The sequence below is a fragment of the Moschus berezovskii genome, chromosome 8 (assembly GCF_049115385.1).
Source record: "Moschus berezovskii isolate FMDL1 chromosome 8, NW_MosBer_1.0, whole genome shotgun sequence".
In the NCBI taxonomy this organism is placed as follows: domain Eukaryota; kingdom Metazoa; phylum Chordata; class Mammalia; order Artiodactyla; family Moschidae; genus Moschus; species Moschus berezovskii.
The window spans coordinates 53,044,973-53,065,302 of NC_142467.1; the positions used below are offsets into that span (position 1 = coordinate 53,044,973).

The 20,330-nt window shown below is 40.5% G+C and overlaps 1 protein-coding gene across 1 annotated transcript in view; it reads right to left on the minus strand.

Annotated features, from left to right (window-relative positions):
- The window catches only part of STK32A (serine/threonine kinase 32A), a 145,765-nt gene that overhangs the window by 4,167 nt on the left and 121,268 nt on the right, over nt 1-20,330 (minus strand). The window contains exons 8-11 of the mRNA XM_055428832.2: nt 16,355-16,452; nt 9,490-9,606; nt 6,709-6,834; nt 4,922-5,050 (exon numbers count right to left, since the gene is read on the minus strand). Coding sequence (XP_055284807.1) covers nt 4,922-5,050; nt 6,709-6,834; nt 9,490-9,606; nt 16,355-16,452 — 470 coding nt within the window. The remainder of the gene's footprint in view (nt 1-4,921; nt 5,051-6,708; nt 6,835-9,489; nt 9,607-16,354; nt 16,453-20,330) is intronic.

Below are 20,330 nucleotides of genomic sequence, written 5' to 3' on the forward strand. Positions count from 1 at the left end.
AAAAAGAAAGACTGCAGTGATGATGCATGACAAGGGATAGTCTTTGCAGAAACAGTTTGTAAAAGTCACTCAGAAGTACAAGGGTAGCCTTCAACAATCAAAAACCAGCAAATCCTCGAGGAGGGAGGAGACAGTCTGATTTCTGGAGTTACCACATTATAATTTTCAAATGTCATTTTTCGACAACAAATCACAATGTATAAAAAGAAACAGGTAAGTATGACCCACTCAAAGAAACCAAATAAATTGACATAAGTCATCCCTGAGGAAACCCAAACACTGGACTTACTTGACAGACTTTAAAACAACTCTGTTAAATATGCCTGGGCTTCCCAGGTGGCGCTGGTGGTAAAGAATCTGCCTGCCAATGCAGGAGATGGAAGACACGTGGGTTTGATCCCTGGGTCGGGAAGATCCACTGGAGTAGGAAATGCAATCCACTTCAGTAGTCTTTCCCAGAAAATCCCATGGACAGAGGAACCTGGCAGGTTACAGTCCATGGGGCTGCAAAGAGCTGGACACGATTGAATGACTGAGCCCATAAATATGTTCAAATGAGTCTACGAAAAACCACATATTAGGCTACAAGACAGATCTCAATAAATTTAAAAAGATAAACATACAAAATTTTCCCTAGCCGCAATGAAGTGAAGCTAGAAATCAATAATAGAAGGAAAACTGGAAAATCCATAAATATGTGGAAATTAAAAAATACATTCTTAAGCAACCTGTGTGTCAAAAAATAAACCACAAGAAGAATTAGGAAATACTTTGAAATGAATGAAAACAAAAATACAACATGCCAAAAAGTATGGGATGTAGAAGAAATAAATCAACAGCCTAACTTTATACCTGGAGGAACTAGAAAAAGAAGAACAAACTAAACACAAAGTTAGCAGAAAAAAGGAAACCATAAAGATTAGAGCAGAGATAAATGAAACAGAATAGAAAGACAATAGAATCAATGACATCAAAAATTGGTTCTTTGAAAAGATATCAAAACTGATAAATGTTTAGTCACAATGATAAAGGAAAAAAGAAAAAAATGCACATAACTAAAATCATAAGTGAAAGTGGAGACATCACTTCCAACCTTACAGAAGTAAGAATACTGTGAATAACTGTACACCTACAAATTAGAACATCTAAATGAAATGGACAAATTCTCAGAAACACAAATTACCTAATCTGACTCAAGAAGAAATAAAATCTCAGCAGATATTTCACAAGAGTAATCTACAAGTGAGAATAATCAAAAACTTTACAACAAAGAAAAGTCCAAGACCAGATGGTTTCAAAGGTAAATTCTAAATACTTAAAAATTAACACCAATTTTTCTCAAATTCTTCCAAAAATACAAGAAGAGGAAAGGTTTTCTAACTTATTCTATGACGCCAGCATCACTCTGATACAAAAATAAAGACATTATTAGGAAAAAAATGACAAACTAATATCCCCTGTGAAGATAGATGCAAAATCTTAAACAATATACACCAAATAGTCCAGTAGCATATTAAAAAATCACACATTGTGACCAAGTATGATTTATTGCTGGAGTGCAAAAATGGTTTAACATAAAAAATGCAATGTAATACTTCACAGTAACTGAAAACACACACACACACCACACACCACACACACACACACACGATGTCTCAACTTACCCAAAAAAGGCATTTGAACAAATCAAAACCCTTCATGATAAAAACACTCAGAAAACTAGGAATAGAACCAAACTTCCTCACCAAGAGTAAAGGCATTGACAAAACCCCCACAGATATCACAATACTCAATGGTAAAAGGCTAAAGTCTTTCCTCTTAAGATCAGAAAAAGAACAAAGATACCTGCTTTCACCATTGCTATTCAACATTGCTATTCAACATTGTATTGGAACTTCTAACCAGAGCAACCAGGCAGGAAAAAACAATAAAGGAATCCAAACTGGAAAGGAAGAACTTAAGTATCTCAATATACAGATGACATAATCTTATATATTAACATAGAAAACTACAGAGAATCCATCAAGAAGCTACTAGAGCTCATAAATGAGTTCAGTTGCAGTGTACAAATTAATACAGAAAAATCATTTGTGTTTCTACACACCAGTAATTAATCATCTAGGAAGAAATTGAGAAAAAATTCTATTTCTATGTCTCCAAAAACATAAAAAACCTAGAAATAAGTTTAATCAAGGAGGTGAAAGATTTATACTCTGAGATAGATCTAAGAAGATCCTGTGGAGGAGGGTGTGGCAACCCACTCCAGTACAAACATTGATGAAACAAATTAAAGAAAGACCAGTGGTTTGGGGAGTATCGAAAAATTTTGGATAGACAGTGTTAGTGGGTACACAATATTGCAGATGCACTCAATAAATTGTACACTTAATAGTTAAAATGGAAAATTACACTATACGTGTTTTACCATAATAAAAAGGTTATAAACAAGACAAGCAAAAAAACCTGTAAAGAGAAAGTGAACTTTGATAGATAATTTAAAGGCCTCTCTTTATCATGAGCAAAGCCACCTCTTAGCAAATGATTCTGAGATTGACATGATACCTGGGAAAAAGAAGAAATTGCTTTTTCTTCTCCTTGGCATTAGGAAATGCCAGAGGTGCTGTACTGTGGATAAGTGGCTCATAGCCTTTCCTGTGGGAGATGTGGGAGTTTGCCCCTGAGACCTGGTGGCTGGCACAGGTTAGGTCTAGGACAAGAGGGGATCACAGGAAGATGTCCTGTGGATGGAGCTTGACCTTGTAATTCTAAGAACAGCAACGACCAGTCTTCACGGTTCAGTTTTAGGTTTCTCTTCTTTTGATGTGTTGATCAAACACTGGTTGAGCCTCTACTGTATTACAAGCACTCTTAGGGTACCATGAAGACAACGTGGGTAAGAGTGACACCTGGTCTTTGCACGGGAGAAGCCTTATTTTAGTGGGACAGAAAAAGACACACAAATAAGCATAAATAAAATACTTATAAACTATGGGTTCAATCCATGGGTTGGGAAGATCCCATGAAGGAGGGTGGGGCAACCCACTCCAGTATCCTTGCCTGGAGAGTCCCATGGACGGAGGAGTCTGGCAGGCTACAGTCCATGGGGTCGCAAGAGTCGGACACGAGTGAGCGACTAAGCACACAAGCACAGGTCATAAAGGAGTTAAAAATAGGGGCTGAGAAAGAGGGTACCTCACCTTTGGTTAGGAGGCATGTGGGCATAAAGAGGGGAGGAAGCTCTCTAAGTGAAGGTCCAAGAGGAGAACATTCCAGAAAACAGAAGAGCAAGGGCCAGACACTAGCAGGGCCTATGCGTCTTGAGGGTTTTGAGTGAGGTCAGAATGACATGGTACAAGGATGGGGAGGGAGGTAGACAGATCATACAGAGCTGGGAAGGCATGGCAAGAAGTTACTCACAAATTGCTGTTATCTCTAAAACTTGAAAAAACTTATAATTAAGGTGATGTCTTGTTCTTGGCTACATCTGTAGGTCTGTTAACAGAGGACCCTACACAGGCAGCTCTCTGGGGGAAGAGGAAGGAGCTAGCCAGGAGAAGCCAGTTGGTTATGATATGCAGAGCAACATCATTAGGAGGAAGATGGGTAAGGTGAAACGCAGCAAGCAAGATGGGTTTGTGGTACAGCGAAGCATTCCTTGGAGAGCCCTAGAAAACACTTACAGATGGGAATCCGCTCAGAGGGCAGTTCTGCGGACAAACAGGATGTGGACTTTGGGTAACTGACCGTTAAAAGGTACAGTATGCCCTGAGGACTAGAGAAATTAGGAACATAGAGAATAGTTGCTTGTCTGCAGAGACATTTTAACCACAAGATTATGCAATCTCTGAGAACGGGGATGTCAGTGAATGCAGGAATTATATCTTATTCATATCTCTTTCCAGTGTTTAGCACAGAATGCGGCAGATAATAGGGATTCAATAAAAACAGCCTAAGCAAATGGATACAGAGGGATGGAAGAATGGATGACCATTAGTTGAGTGTGTAGGGAGATGGATGGATGATTGAGTGGATGAATGGATCATCATTGTGTTGTTTAGTCGGTAAATTCTGTCTGACTCTTTGGCGACCCTGCAGACTATAGCCCACCAGGCTCCTCTGTCCATGGGATTTCCAGGCAGAAATACTGGAGTGGGTTGTCATTTCCTTCTACAAAGGGTCTTCCCATTGGCAGGTGGATTCTTTACCACTGAGCCACCAGGGAAGCCCATGGATGATCATTAGCGGCAAGGTGAATATTTAATGCTTCACCGTCATTATTATACACAAAACCACTGTGTAAAATCCTACTGAGCCCCTGTAAGTTACTTTTCTGAAATCTGATCTCTAAACTCTGACATAGGATAATGTAGTTAGTTACAAAATTAATTTGATTCAGCCTGAAATCCAGCAATAATGCTCAACCATATAATTCCATCTTTTCTGTGACTGGATACTCCCTCCTTCTGCTAGCCCTGACATCAGGAGATTCTGCTTCTAGCAAAGACCAGATACTCCCCTCTAGGACTGACTGCTCCCAGTGATTCCTCAAAAGAATGGGGCCCAAAACAGCTGGGACACAATTTAGTGACTAAACAACATTTCCCATCATTTTAAAGATGATAACCTGACCTAGGCTTTGCCAATTAGATTCCCTTCCAGGAGATCGCAAAATTTGAATTGAGAGTTAGGAGAACGCACTAAGGGGATCAAGTTAATTGCAGAGGCCTGGGTGGGACATTCAGACATAAACGATTGCTGCTGGGACGCCCAGGGCTTCCCTTGTAGAAGCTGGGGTGTTCAGCTCCTTCTCACAATCACGAAGCTGTCAGTTCCTGCGGGAAGCTCACCCACTGGAAGCTTTCCAACAAATGGTAGCAGCCATGAAGATTCCGACGACCCTGAACGTGAGGGGACTGCTTACCTGAGAGGAATCGCATTTCCTCATCTCCTTCTCCTTCTTGGCCAGACGCTTCTTTTTCTTGTGAAGAGGCTTGGACTCCAAAATCATTTCTTCGAGTTCAAAGGTGGGGTCACAATTCAGCCTGCCTTTCTGCAAGGAAGACAGGTGGACTGATTCCTTACATTCCTGTATCATTCTAAAAATAGACTGGACTGAATAAGGAGATTATAACTCAGTCTTGCAGGAACAGTCCAAGAATAACCTTTAGCTGGGATTTCCACTCAAAGTTTTAGGTAGTTTATCGCCAGCCTTGTTTTTCATGTTCTTTTTGTATTTTGTTTATTTTTCTAAACTCCCAAGGAGCCTTCCAGGAGTTAGAATGGAAATCCTATTATAATTATCTTTCTAAAGTTTGCCCTTTGGGGCTGTTTCTCAAAGTAGGTTCAGTGGTGGATCAGAATCACCCTAAGTTGATTCCTAGTTCCCCAACCAGACTTCCAGAATCAGTGTTTCTGAACACCAGGCCAGGAAACTGCATGTGTAACAAGCTCCCCAGATAATTCAGATTCACAATTGAATCAGAGAAGCACACACACAAGGTCTCTGGAGGCAGCGCTGATGGGGTGGCGCATGAAAGAGTAGAAACTACAGGAGAGGTGCCTAGACATCCAAGGCCTCATGTGTCAGCCAAGAGTGCAAGCTGCCCCTGCTGGACCCCGAGGAGCGGCCAGGTAGGACCCCACCTCCTGTTGCTCCAGAAGGTAGCATTCCCCCATCCCAGAACTCCCCCCCCATTGCCTTCTGGTGCCTCTTGCTTTGTAGCCCACCCACCCATCTGCTGTTTGTACATGAAGGATCACATCCCCACATGCCATAGCAAGGGTCTGGCCTGGGCTTAAGAACAGAAAACTCTGAATTGTTCCTGCAGGCTCCTTTAAGAGATGATTGTTCTGCCAATCTGCCTACAACTGAGTGTGTAGAATCAGGCTGTGGGGAGAGAGGGGTTAGAGGTCTCACTTAGCTCCTTGGTTGGAGCTCAGTAGACTGCAGGAAGCCACAGATGCTGTTTGGCTAGGTACATCTGGGGGGACTTATTTCCCTTTGCTTATTAGTCATTGAGAATGACTAGTGTAGAACTAGTTCCCAGTGTAGAACTACCAGTGAAAGTGAAGTCGCGCAGCTGTGTAAGGCTCTTTGTGACCCCATGGACTGTAGCCTACCAGGCTCCTCTGTCCATGGGATTTTTCCAGGGAAGGGTACCCGAGGGGATTGCCATTTTCTTCTCCAGGGGACTTCCCAACCCAGGGATCGAACCCAGGTCTCCCACATTGCAGGCAGATATGTTATCATCCGAGTCACCGGGGAAGTCCGAACTACCAGAGGAAGAGGAATGAGTGGTAAAAACAAATACCCAACCCAAACAGCTTTTAATCCTCTGACTCACAGATCTCCCTGGATACAGATTCCTACATCTTTGGAATCAGAGAAAATGTTTTAAATCGGCAGATTCTTGGAAAAGACTATTTGTAGGATTCGGACTTGTTTCCACTAAGAAGTAAGCCACAAAAAACTAGTTGTGAGCTAGAACTCCCAACACTGACCTAGATTGGAATTGGCCACCTGCTAGCCATGTGACCTCTGTCGGCCAACTTACCCTGTGTGTGCCTTGGTTTTCTCATCTGTAAAACAGGAACACTGACTGTCTTACAACACTGGTGTGGTTATCTGATGAGACCATGGATACATCTGGCACACAGAAGAATATGCAATGAATGAGAGTTATTAAGGGCTTATTAGGATTGACTCACGTTAGGAACAAATCCTGGAATGAGCCTCTTCTGCAGAACTGCATCCCAGTTCATATCATTCATATATGGGAAGTTTTGAATATCGGACAAATGGGAAAATCGGTGGTCCGGATTCAGTTCAAGTAGCTGTCAATGGAACACAAACACCAAGATCGTGAACACGGTCACTTGGGGGCAAAAATCAAGCAGATTCCCACAAATATTTTCAGGAACAGGACTGAGTGAGTCCAGCAGTGTTTTCCTTCCTTAGTCCCATAAACAAATAATATAGATAACAATGAATGGTCAGAATGAATGGTGAGTTGGTCATGTTGTGAGTGAAAACAGCTTATCCTCCTGAGTCAAACATGTTTGATTCCTGATTCCCTAACTGATTAATGATGGGCAAGTTTGTTCTCTAAACCTCAGTTTCACTTCAGTTCAGTTCAATTCAGTCGCTCAGTCATGTTCGACTCTTTGCGACCCCATGAATCGCAGCCCATCTGTAAAAAAGGGATAACAACCTATTTCGTTAGGTTTAGCTATGACTCAACATGGCTATGTTCAGATAAGGCCATGTTTAAAGTGACTAAGAAATCTGTTCTTCTTGAGTGGAAAAATGTATATTGGATTTAACACATGAAATTCATTTCACACTAAAAATTTTAGCAATGTTTATAACTAATCAATATATACTGGGATTGACACAGATAAGATGTCATTAAGATTACTGCAACAATTCTTGGTTTTGTGAACTGAGATTAAAGATTTTGTTTCCTCACTCGAATCACCCTAGAACCAATATCATTATAGTCCTGTGCTTTGGATGGGAAGGAGCAGTTCCACTTGAGAATGGACCTGAAGGTGGTCACTGTGGGTCATCAGGGTGCAATTCTGGGGTGAGAAGGCTGTCTTGGAACTAAGGAAAATTTGCTTATGGAAAATGAGCTCTGCCCCATTCTTTATTTTTGACATCGCCAACAGCAGTATCCCTATTGGAAAACAGAACACTTGACCCAGAGACAAGAGACATAGGTTTTGAAGTCTTAGTCCACAAAGCTCTTTTCCTTGACCAGCTACAACATGTGCAGCTTTCTTTCTTCAGAAAAAAGGCAAGTTCATCCTCTCAGGCTCCTCATTTTTCTTTTACATAATACAAATGATTGAGATTCTGCCTCAATTATCCTTAATCTTCCTGGTGAGCATGGGTACATTGAAAAATCTGATGAAAATCATTGGACCTCATTAGTTCAAATTCCAACTTTTACCACTTGTCAGGCTGTGTGTTAGGTGCTGAAGACACCCTGGTGAAGAGGTCAGATGTGGTCCTTCCCTTGTGCAGCTTGAGAGCAATGGTATTAACCCAAGAGTCACATGTGTGCAAAGTGTAATTTCAAATTGTGAAAAATATGATGAAGGAAAGTTCATGCTTGTGTGAGCTGACAATAGAGGGAGGCTCCCTGAAGAAGTGAGATTTGAGCTGAGATCTAAAGCTGTGCTTCTCAAACTATGCAGAAGGGCTAGATATTTCTCTTTGGTTTAATTTCCAACCCACTGAAACCAATATGTGGTGTTACTGTGTGTGGCTAGTACGGAACTCAACAACGTGTGCAACTGGTGATTTGAGCTTGACATCACCTCATAGGCTGGTACCCTGTTCTGTGAGAGAAGTCCACTGACCGTGTGCTTTGAGGCATCAGCAGCTCAAAAAACTGCTATGCAAGTTTTTTTTAACACTTCTCTCAATTTCTATGTTTTTTTATGGACCCGGTGGGGAGTGATTAATGTACTTGGACCACTTGGTGAATCACCTTGAGTAGTAATAATCTAAAGAAGGGAGCCAGAAGAGCTGGGGATGGGAGCAGTGTTCTAGGCAGTGAGACTAGCACACGCAAAGGCCTGTGGTTAGAGACTGGTATATGAGGGTGAGGTCGGGGAGGGGAAAGAGAAGGGAAAAGGAATCACAAAGCAGTTTGTGTGTCACCAAAGGGGGACAAAAGTCCAAAATAAGGCTCGCGGGGTAGTTAGAACCTTTACACCATACAAATTATTTTGATCTTTATCCTGAGAACAATAGGAAAACAATGACCTGTGCTTTGAATAGGTCCCTGTGGGGCAGAGCAGGGGACAGAATGGAGTGTGTTTAAAAGTGTACAGGGCAAACAAAACTTGATGGCAGTGGGACTGGGAAGAAGATAGCAGGGGAGAGAAGTGTCAGAATCAAAAGGTATTTAAAAGGTCAAATAACAGAACGTGGTGATGGACTAGATATGAGGATGATGAGTGATTTCTGGTTCTGCCTTGTATAAGTGGGTGGAGGGAGAGGCCAGTGAATGAGGGAACACTGGAGAAAGGCCAGGAAATACAGAGTTCAAAAATTCCATTTGGGGCACATGGAATTTGAAATGTCTTTTGAGACACTCAAGAGGACATGTGCATTGCCTTATTAATGAAGCCAGGTATTTGAAATCTGTTAGCTGCAAAACCCACTCCAGAAATGTATATTATTATGATGTCCTCCAGTATCATAAACATTTTTTTGTTTTGATGTGGACTATTTTTTTTTTAAGTCGTCATTGAATTTGTTACAATATTGCTTTTGTCCTTTATGTTTTGGTTTTTTGGTGGTAAGGCATGTGGGATCTTAGTTCCCTGGCCAAAGCTTGAACTCCCAACTCCTGCATTGGAATGCAAAGTCTTAACAACACTGGACCTCCCGGGAAGTCCCTGTAACTTAAATTTCAAACCAGCTCTCCTGCTTCTTTTTATCACTTCCTTTTGTCGTGTATTCATCCTTCTTACCTTTTTAAGAAGGGATACCATCTCCTGTGACCAGGCAGAAGGGTAAGTCACTAGTGCTGTCTCAAACATGTGTGCAATTTCCTTGCTGGAAGTACTGGAGCGAATATGATACGGTCTCTTAAAAGAGAGAAGTGAGAGTCTTCATTTTTATAGGGTAAAAGGAAAAACATTGCTCTGTAAATGTTTCCAAGCTAAATTTTCAACCAATAAAATATCAATAGGATTTTCTAATCCCCTCCAGCTGATTGTTTTGTTGCTATATGCAGATATAGTACACGGTTGCCACATTTCCTGCTTTTTAAAAAGATACAGAAAGACAACAGTTTCTCACAAAACCTCTGAGTTCTTAAAAGCTGGTAATCTCTCTGGGTAAAATAAACTTTTTTGTGGGCTAAATCCACCTCTGAGATGTCAATTTGGAACTGTCTTATAAGGTTGACTTAGAGAAGTATTTACCTAAAATACTGAACAGTGTGTAGTGTTAGTTGCTCAGTTATGTTAGACTCTGCAACTCCATGGACTGTCGCCCGCCAGGCTCCTCTGTTCATGGAATTCGCCAGGCAAGAATACTGGAGTGGGTTGTCATTCCCTTCTCCTAGGGATCTTCCCAACCCAGGGATCAAACCTGGGTCTTCTGCATTGCAGGAGGGTTCTTTACAATCTGAGCCACCAGAGAAGCCCAGTGCTCAGTAAATAGAAGTTTTAAAAATTATTATTTAAGTGCTGATTATAAAGAGTTCAGAGTTTTACCAGACACACACCTCTTTTTACTTGTTTGAATCGTAAGGACAAAGTTCAGGTTGGAGGTTACACAGAAGACTTCAACCCCCGCTCCAAATGCAATTAGCCGCTAGTTCTGTGGAGTTGGGTGGAGAATTTTATGATGCAGCAAAAGTATTTTTAGTTTCAAGAGAGCCAGACTCAGCTATAATTTTAACTTGGGGGAAAAAGGGAAAGAAATGAAAGGAAGTCATTTGTTAGTAATTTTCACAGATGTCCACTAGAGGGCAGCCTTTACCAATGCTGATTTCTTTGTTTCCTAAAGGATTCGCCCCGGGATTCTCTCTATGTGAAGTGAGCTACTTAAAGCTAGCTGCTGCTGCTGGTAAGCCGCTTCAGCTGTGTCCGACTCTATGCGACCCCATACAAGGCGGCACACTAGGCTCCTCTGTCCCTGGGATTCTCCAGGCAAGAATACTGGAGTGTTGCCATTTCCTTCCCCAATTCATGCATGCATGCATGGGAAGTCGCTGCAGTCGTGTCCGACTCTGTGCCACCTTATGGATAGCAGCCCACCAGGCTCCTCCATCCACAGGATTCTCTAAGCAAGAATACTGGAGCGGGTAGCCATTTCCATACCATATTCGCATTTTTTGCCCTTGGGACCTAGCACCTAGCAAGTGCTCATTATATGTTTGTTGAATGAACAAAATTTTCACATTAGATTAACCAACAATAGGACGGTGACTATGGCTATGTACACTTATCATGTGCCTGGTTCTTTCAAGGCACAGTGACCGTGGACTGATAAATTGGGAGAAATGAAAGAGTTTAATTTTTTCCTTGTTGATGTCAGTATTTGAGGTATATGAAGGTCATATAATGTAATTAAATGTTTGAGCTTTGAAGGCAAAAGGATTTGAGTGCTAAACTGAATCCGTCAATTTTAGTTTCGATTCCTTCTTCTGTAAAATGTACCACCTTAGAGGATTGTTGGGGAAATTAAATGACATGATACATGTAAAGTTCTCAATAGAGTGACTGATATATATTAGACACAATCCAGGAGAGATATTATTATTACTGAAATAAAGGTAAAAAGAATGGTGGATATATTGAGTTGGATGAAAGGTTCATTCAGGTTTTTCCAAACAATCTCATAGAAAAACCTGAGTGAACATTTTGGCCAACCCAATAAATGTATATAATGAATAGGAAGATGAGTTATCAATAAAGGTGATGTGAAGGAAGTCTTAGTTCTAAACATGTCATGTCAACACCTGTTACCCAGGGAACCAGGAAGCGCTAGGTCTGACTCCCTAAAAGGGAGCTTGGTCAAACTTTATTTTTTTATGTGAGGTTTAAAAACACCTGCCACATACTTTCTTCCCTCGGGACTGACAAATGACCATAATTAATTCATCTGTTTCAGTAATAACAGAGTGGAAATAACCCTTGTAACTCAATACCAGAAAAAGAGTGTACCTTATCAACATCATCAATGTTTATTGACTGTTTGCAAGCCAAGGGCACTGTGGGCCACTGCCTGTGATTCACTGCATGTTTACCATTAAGAGCTAGGGCAAGTTGACACACTCAAGCTTCTGGGGTTATATGTGTGTGTATATATATATTTTATTTTTAAAAATTTTCTTCTTCAGTCCACTTATATTTCTAAACCTAATTCTGAGACATCTAAATACACAAAATGATTTGATAAACTAATAAGTTAACTGACAAATGCTATAAGCAAATGGTTTAAGATTATGCTGCATTTTTTCTCTTATTTTAGAAGGCCATATATATGAATTCAATATATATATTTTTAAATCCTCATGGTCTGTCCACTTGTTCCAAATAGTCCAATTGCTCTTGTCTTATACAATAACCTATTTTTCTAGTTCTAAATTTTAAAATCCACATTAAGCCATCAACAACCAGAACTGTATATTATTCACTTATCAAATATTGATTGAATGCCTGTAATGTTCCAGCACCTCTGTTGGGCACTGGGGATACAAAGAAGACAGGACAGATGGGATTTTCATACTGGTAGAGCCTATAGTCTACTCAGTGAAGCCATGAATAATTACAGAGACTGTACAGACATACATACGCATTCACACAGAAATCAATGGGACACAGTGATATAAAGAAGAATTACAGCGTACAATGATAGGTACAGGATATAGCAGACAATTCTAGGGTAGCATATGAATTAAGAATGAGAATATAAAGAATAAACAAGATGGAAAAGGTAAAATGTTAGATGGGACAAAGTGTTGTGATTCTAGTCTTATTTCAGGAGTACAAAAGCAAAAGCGCTTCAGCCAAGGATGTACAATTAGTGCAAAACAACGTATGTCCCTATCATAAGCTAATACTATGGGTATTACAAGACTAGAGAAGATGTGGACCTTGCCTTTACAATGTGAGCTGGGAACCAGAGAGATGACAAAGCACCTTAAGGGCTAAGGGACACATTCATCAAGACCACGGTCAGGCTCTTACACTACAGGGATGTTTCAGGCACATTTCCCTTTGAAGCATATGAAAGTGAAACGCGCTCCAACGTCATGTCCAACTCTTTGCAACCCGATGGACTATACAGTCCATGGAATTCTCCAGGCCAGAATACTGGAGTGGGTAGCCTTTTACCTACTTTTCCAGGGGATTGTCCCAACACAGGGATTGAACCCGGGTCTCTCACATTGTAGGCAGATTCTTTACCATCCGAGCCACCAGGGAAGCCCTTGAAGAATGTATTTTTCTGTAAATCACAATTTGTCCATGTGGAGGGAATGATTGTTTAGTACCTTTCTTCTGTGGTTTATTTGTGTTGCTAGTTGTAATTAAATGTTGCTAGTTCATTTCTTTAAGTTGGCTATATTTTGAAACATAATTACATATAGCCTCCTTGGTGATTCTCTCCAAGAATATATCAGAATTGATTGGTATTGACGTATCCCTCCTTACATTCAACAAACATTTGTCAGGTACCTATTCACAGCTAAATACTGTGGATAATACCAAACTATATAAAACACTGGCTTCACCTTTAATAAATTTATACTCTCATAATATAGAAGAGATTGAAAACATAAACATTGATATAGCTAGAAAAATTTACAAGGGCAATACCTTTATGAAATGGCTTTAATCCTAAAACAGAAAATAGATTTAGGTGTTCTGATGGAGAGAGTTTTACATTTCATCTTAAGTGAAAAAAGTCTCAACAGAAAGGTTAAAACATACTTTTATTTTTACTGAAACAGCAATAACAATGTGTATGTATACATGTAAAAACAGACCATCCTTATAAAAACAGAAGGGGTTTGGAAGTGAATACACTCTGAAAGATGAGATTTGGAAGGTCAAAGGAGGGTTTAATTTCTTAACTGAGACTTTGCTTTAGAGGGCGTGGTTGACTTCTACCTTTATTTTTCTGCTTTTCTATATCTTTTCAATAATTTTAAATTCAGAAGGGTTATAAAAGAGTAGTGAAATTGCTCAGTCACGTCCAACTCTTTGCGTAGCCTGCCAGGCTCCTCTGTCCATGGAATTTTCCAGGCAAGAATACTGGAAAAGTATTCTTTTCTTTTCCAGTGGGTTGCCATTTCCTTCTCCAGGGAATCTTCCCAACCCAGGAATCAAACACTGCAGGGTCTCCCATACTGCAGGCAGACTCTTTACTGTTTGAGCCACCAGGGAATATCCATATATAAGAGAGAGAAAGTATATAAGTATTTGGAAGACACATAGGTCACTTTAGCTAGAGAGATCAGAGAAAGTTTCTTCAGAGAAGGAGCTGTACTGTCGAGGTCCATAAAGAATGGGTAGGATCTGAGTATGGAAAGACCTGGAGAAAGGCTTTTCCTGCATAAGAAATTTGGGACAGTCCAAGTCTGTCCTTTGTTAGAAATGAACAACCTACATGAAATATAAGGATTCTGAAAAGTTCTACAATTTAGACACCTCCTGAACTTTATTCAAACTTAATTTAGTGATTTCCAAACTTGTTCAAAGAGTTATTTTAAAACACCAGGGTTTATCTTAGGAAATATCTTTATAGGCAAAGGAATGAGAGGAAGACCTTCGAGGGATGCCTCGAGAGATGAGGAAGTTCAAAGAGGCTGAAGTGAGTTTGCGAAGAGTCTGCATCATTCATACTGAAGCAAAATCTGAAAAAACCTGGTACTAAAGAGCAAAGGATGACCAGCTAAGGTGTCTGAAGAGGTGTCGGGGAAGGGTATATGTGCATGAGGAATTAGAGACCAACATTTTTTCTTCACTAGGAAAAGTGAGATTTGTGCTTTGCAAAAGAGACTGCATTGCCATGTTCATTGCAGCATTATTCACAGCAGCCAAGACACCAAAGCAACCTAAATGTCCACTAACAGATTAATAAAGATATGTGTACATGTGGTATATATATATATTTATACACACATATATATTTATACACATATATATATTTATATGGGGCTTCTCAAGTGGTGCAAGTGGTAAAGAACCCGCCTGCCAATGCAGGAGACATGACAGACACAGGTTCAATCCTTGTGTCAGGAAGATCCCCTGGAGTAGGAAATGGCAACCTGTTTCAGTATTCTTGCCTGAAAAATCCCATGGACAGAGGAGCCTGGCAGGCTACGGTCCATGAGGCCACAAAGAGTTAGACATGACTAAGTACACATATTTACACATAATATTCATTATACGTATGTTCAGTCACTCAATCATGTCTGACTCTTTGCAGCCATTTGGACTGTAGCCTGCCGGGCTCCTCTGTCCAAGGGTCTCTCCAGGCAAGAATACCGGAGTGGGTTGCCCTTCCCTTCTCTAGGGGATCTTCCCAACCCAGGGATTGAACCCACATCTCCTGCATTTCAGGAGCTATGGATATCTTATAAAAGAATAATGGAGCATTACATATAACATATAAAATACATATTCTCATACAATATGTACGAGTAATGGAATATTATTCAGCCATAAGAAAAAAGGAAATCCTGATGTTTGTAACAACATAGATAGACCTTTGGTCCAATATGCAAAGTGAAATAAGCCAGACAGAGAAGACAAATACTGCATGATATCAGTTATATGGGATCTTTGGGGGGAAAGTCAAGCTTATAGAAACAGTGGAACAGTGTAGTTGCCAAGGGTTAAGCGTGGGGAAAATAGGGAGAGGCTGGTAAAAGCATCCACACCCTTAGTTACGAGCTGAATGAGGAGAAGGAGGCGCAGAAGATGAGATGGTTAGATGGCATCACTAACTCAATGGACGTGGATCTGAGCAAGCTCCAGGAGACAGCAGAGGACAGAGGAGGCTGGGGTGCTGCAGTCCACGGGGTCGCCAAGAGTCAGACACGACTGAGGGACTGCACAATCACCACAACAAATGTAAGTGTAACATTCACTATCGCTGATAACAAATATGTAGATACAAATTCAGCAACCTAAGAGTCACTATTTTTCACCTTTCTTAAGCAAAACAAGAAAAGAAAGATGAAACTAATGGTGTTAATACATTCTCAGTTACATCCAATCACAGGGAACTACCGGCAGGTACAAGAATACGGGAGGGAGAAAAAAAAAATCTCTTCTTAGCAAAATTAGGCACTTTCTTAGTTTAAGAAATGTTACTTTTAAAAGGAAACTACTCTAATTTGCCACTGAGCCCAGAACCCGAGAGCCAAATGAAAGACAGAAATCCAACAAGACAGGGCGTGAATGGTGTTGGATTAATAATTCACACTCGCTTTGGGGAAGTGTGTTTGAATCAAAGCCCTAGACTGTAACTGCAAAATGATTTTCTTTAAACAAACAAATATATTTATACAAGATAGGGCATGAGGTGTATTGATTTTCCCTCTCTGGGAGTTAATAATTTCCCTATAATTCATTTAATTTTATCTGCATAATTTAATGTCAACTCACATTCTTGGTCCCATATGTAGAAGAGTGAATTAATTATGGGCAGAAACCCCAAGGGGTGCAACAAGCATCACATGGCAGAGTTGATTTCATCTCTGAAACAAACTACTTGATTTTTAGCCAAAAAAAAAAAAAAAATTCAATTCTTTCACTGTAAAAATTAAACTTACTGGAAGAGTAATCAAAGATAAATGTAATTCTACTTTACCCGGCCTCTCAGCAGCTCATATGCTGTCACTCCCAGTGACCACCAGTCAACAGCAAATGAATAGCCTGCTTCTCTTCTGCAGTTGAACATCTCAGGTGCTGAAAAACACAGAAGAGTTAAGTTAGTTTTACTGATTGAATTGTGCATGTTCAGTCATGTCTGACTCTGTAACCATATGGACGGTAGCCTGCCTGAATACTCTGTCCATAGGATTCTCCAGGCAAGAATATTGGAGTGGGTTGCCATTTCCTCCTCCAGGGCATCTTCCCAACCCAGGGATCGAACCTGCATCTCGTGCATGGGCAGGTGAATTCTTTACCACTGAGCCACCTGGGAAGCCTGCTTTGCTCCCTGAGACATTAACAAATCTATCTTCAAACATGTTCCTTCAAAGGCAAATTACCAGGGAACAGGATATAAACACTTTTAAGGGTGTTTATCATCCATTGCTAGATTGCTTACTGTAGGCAAATTTTCTAATTTTCTAGTCTTTCTCATTCATCACCAACACACACAGGCATGCACAGGCCTTAACGGACAAATTCTTCTTTGACTTAGAACATGTGTCTATTAAAAACTGGATCCCATCAGGTGTCAAATGTCTGGCTGACTCTGTAAGCAAGAAGGCTGAGAAGATGTTATTTGGTTGTCTTGATTTGAAAGGGTTGTGGTCAGGACATAAATTTGTTTTACTGTGGCAAACAATGTTCAGAATTTGGCTCCAACTACAGGAGATTGGTTTTCCAGTTTGGAGTCACCTGGAAGAGGCAAAAGTAGTGTTTGCAGCCTGATACTGGGAATAAAGGAGAGGAGAAAGGGCGGGGCACTCAGAGTGATATAGTGTTACATCAGTCATGGGGCACTGACTCGTTGTTCCATAATTCTTCCTTTTTTTTTTCAAATTGAAGTATAGTTGAATTACAGTGTTGTGTTAATTACTTCTGTACAGCAAAGCAACTCAGTCATATACATACATTTTTATATTCTTTTCCATTATGGTTTATCCCATGATACTGAATATAATTCCCTGTTCTACACAGTAGGACCTTATTGTTTGTGCTGTGCTTAGTTGCTTCAGTCGTGTCCTACTCTTTGCAACCTCAGGGACTGTAGCCCGCCAAGCTACTCTGTCCATGGGGATTCTCCAGGCAAAGTTACCGGAGTGGGTTGCCATGTCCTCTTCCAGGGGATCTTCCCAGCCCAGGGATCGAACCCGGGTGTCCTGCAGTGCAGGCGGATTCTTTACTGTCTGAGCCACCAGGGAAGCTCAAGAATACTGGACTGGGTAGCCTATCCCTTTTCCAGGGTACTTCCTGTCTCAGGAATTGAACTGGGGTCTCCTGCAGTGTAGTTAGATTCTTTACCAGCAGAGCTACCAGATGTTTATCCATTCTATATTTACCAGTTTGCAACTGATAATCTCAAACTCCCAGTCCATTCCTCTCACCACATCTCCCCCTTGGCAACTATCAGTCTATTCTCTATGTCCCTGATTTTGTTTCTCTTTCATAGATAGGTGTGAAAGAGTGTCATATTTTAGATTCCACATATAAGTGATACCAAATGGTATTTGTCTTTCTGACTTACTTCACCTAGTGTGATAATCTCTGGGTCCATTCATGTTCCTGCAAATGGCATTATTTCTTTCTTTTTAATGGCTGAGTAATATTCCATTGTATAATGTACCACATCGTCCTTACCCGTTCATCTGTTTCCATGTCTTGGCTATTGTGAATAGTGCTGCTATGAACATAGGGGTGCACTTATCTTTCTGAATTAGTTTTCTCTGGATATATGCCCAGGAGTGGGATTGCTGGATCATATGATAATTCTACTGTTAGTTTTTAAAGAGATTTCCATACTGTTTTCCATAGTGGCTGCACTAATTTACATTCCCACCAACAGTGTAGGAGGGTTCCCCTTTCTCCACACCCTCTCAGAATTTGCTATTGGTAGACTTTTTAATGATGGCCATTCAGATGGGTGTGAAGTGGTACCTCATTGTAGTTTTGATTTCCATTTTTCTAATGATTCTTTCAATTGACTCTAGTGGAAGGCAGAACCTCAGTCAATCTTATTCCAGTCGATATCTCCAGGTACATGTTCTTTAACACACTGAGAACCTTCTACCCACTCTTCCAAGAATAGACCTAACTTCTGAAGGGTGGAGTGGGGAGAATGATGCAGAAAGCAAGGATCGGTCTCTTCTCTGCTTGCTTGTCCAGTACTGAACCTGCCATTTAGAGTCACTCAATAGAAACTTGCTAAATGAATGAATAATACTGAATCAATCAGTCAATCAAGCACTGTTTACAAACTTTAGCTGTGAAGGCAGGCTGTCTGGGCTCAAAATCTGCCTTCACCACTTACTGTGACCTTAATTGAGTTAGTGGGCTGAGCGTCAGAATCATTAGCAAAACCAGAATTATGAGAAGGCAGTTCTTACAGAGGTAAGAAACTAAATGTGATAATGGTTGCCAAAATCTCAGTACAGGGTCTGGTACCTGGGAAGTTCTTAAAAAATTAGATACTCTTCAAGAGGGACAAACATCTGTAATACTGGAAATTTGAGCTAGTCAAAAGCTGCACACTTGACCCAAGCTTCCGGTAGTAGGATGCAAGTTCTGGACAAAGGAAATTGGTGTGATGTGGGAAATGCACATGGGTTTGCCCTGCATGGTGCACTCAATTTCAAGTAAAATCCCATGGGCAACATCCAATTAGAGAGGAAGGATGCTGACATCCCAAGGCCAGGACTGATCTTGACTGTAAAAGCCCTTAGCAGGACTAAGTAGGCTTCATCCCCTGGTGAATTCACCTTTCATGCATCACTGCATTCTTTCTGCAAGTCACAGCTTCCCACACAAGTTGTCAGATAATGGTCCTGACCCCACAGTGCCCCCACAGACTGGATGGAGTGGACTATAACTCTGCTCTCCCTTATCATTATCTCATAGCAAGTCATCAGATGTGGTCCCACCAGGTGACAGGTGATAGATATCTCAGAGAAGCTGCAGAGAACTTTGAGACATATAACAGACCATTGTGCTAAGAAAATATCTAACAGAATAAACATCTATAAAAGCTGTGTATTCTCTTGTCTTGGACCACCCTTGAAGTTTTTATGAGTAGAATCCTCTCCTAATTATGCTGTATTCCAGCATGAAGACATTTGAAAATGCATTTACTCATTCAATAAATATTCACAGTAGGCTAGGAATTGAGGAATTTTGGGAAGAACATTAAGGAAAAAGGGCAACATACAAAAGCATGTTGTTGCTCAGTCATGTCCAACTCTTTGCAACCCCATGGACCATAGCCTGCCAGGCTCCTCCATCCATGGGATTTTCCAGGCAAGAATACTGGAGTGGGTTGCCATTTCCCTCTCCACAAAAGCATAATGGATAGGTAATTCTTTGAACCCTCAAAGTGCTGAAAAGCCAGAGCAGGGAGACGCTGAGGGCTTCTATCAAATGTTCCATCTCTGAGGTGACACAAATAGAGGTGGCGAAGGACTGTTTCCTTCAAAAAACCGTTGAATATTTTGTTTTTTTTAAAAATATTTCCATATCTCCATTGAGAAAAGTAAATAAAACATAAAAGAATAATTTAATGAGCAGTTATAACCAAATGGCCATGTAACCTTAGAACATAGAATCTTGATGCCATCACTGGGTCCTGTCCTGTTTACAAACATGGGAGTAACCACTATCCGAAATTTCTGTTGGTAATTTTCTTCTTGCCTTTCTCCATAGATTGACTCTCTGTTCATGCATTTCTAAGCAGCAACTTAGCTTTCCCTATTTCAGTAATATATATGTTATATAGATGTTATATTTGTATGTCTATATAAGAGATGTGTGTACTTCTTGTTTTCTTTGGTGTCTTGCTTTTCTTGTTCAACATTATGTGTATAAAACTTCTCCAACTTGCTGCACATAGTTTGCACATTCAAAGCTATACAAATACATTGTAA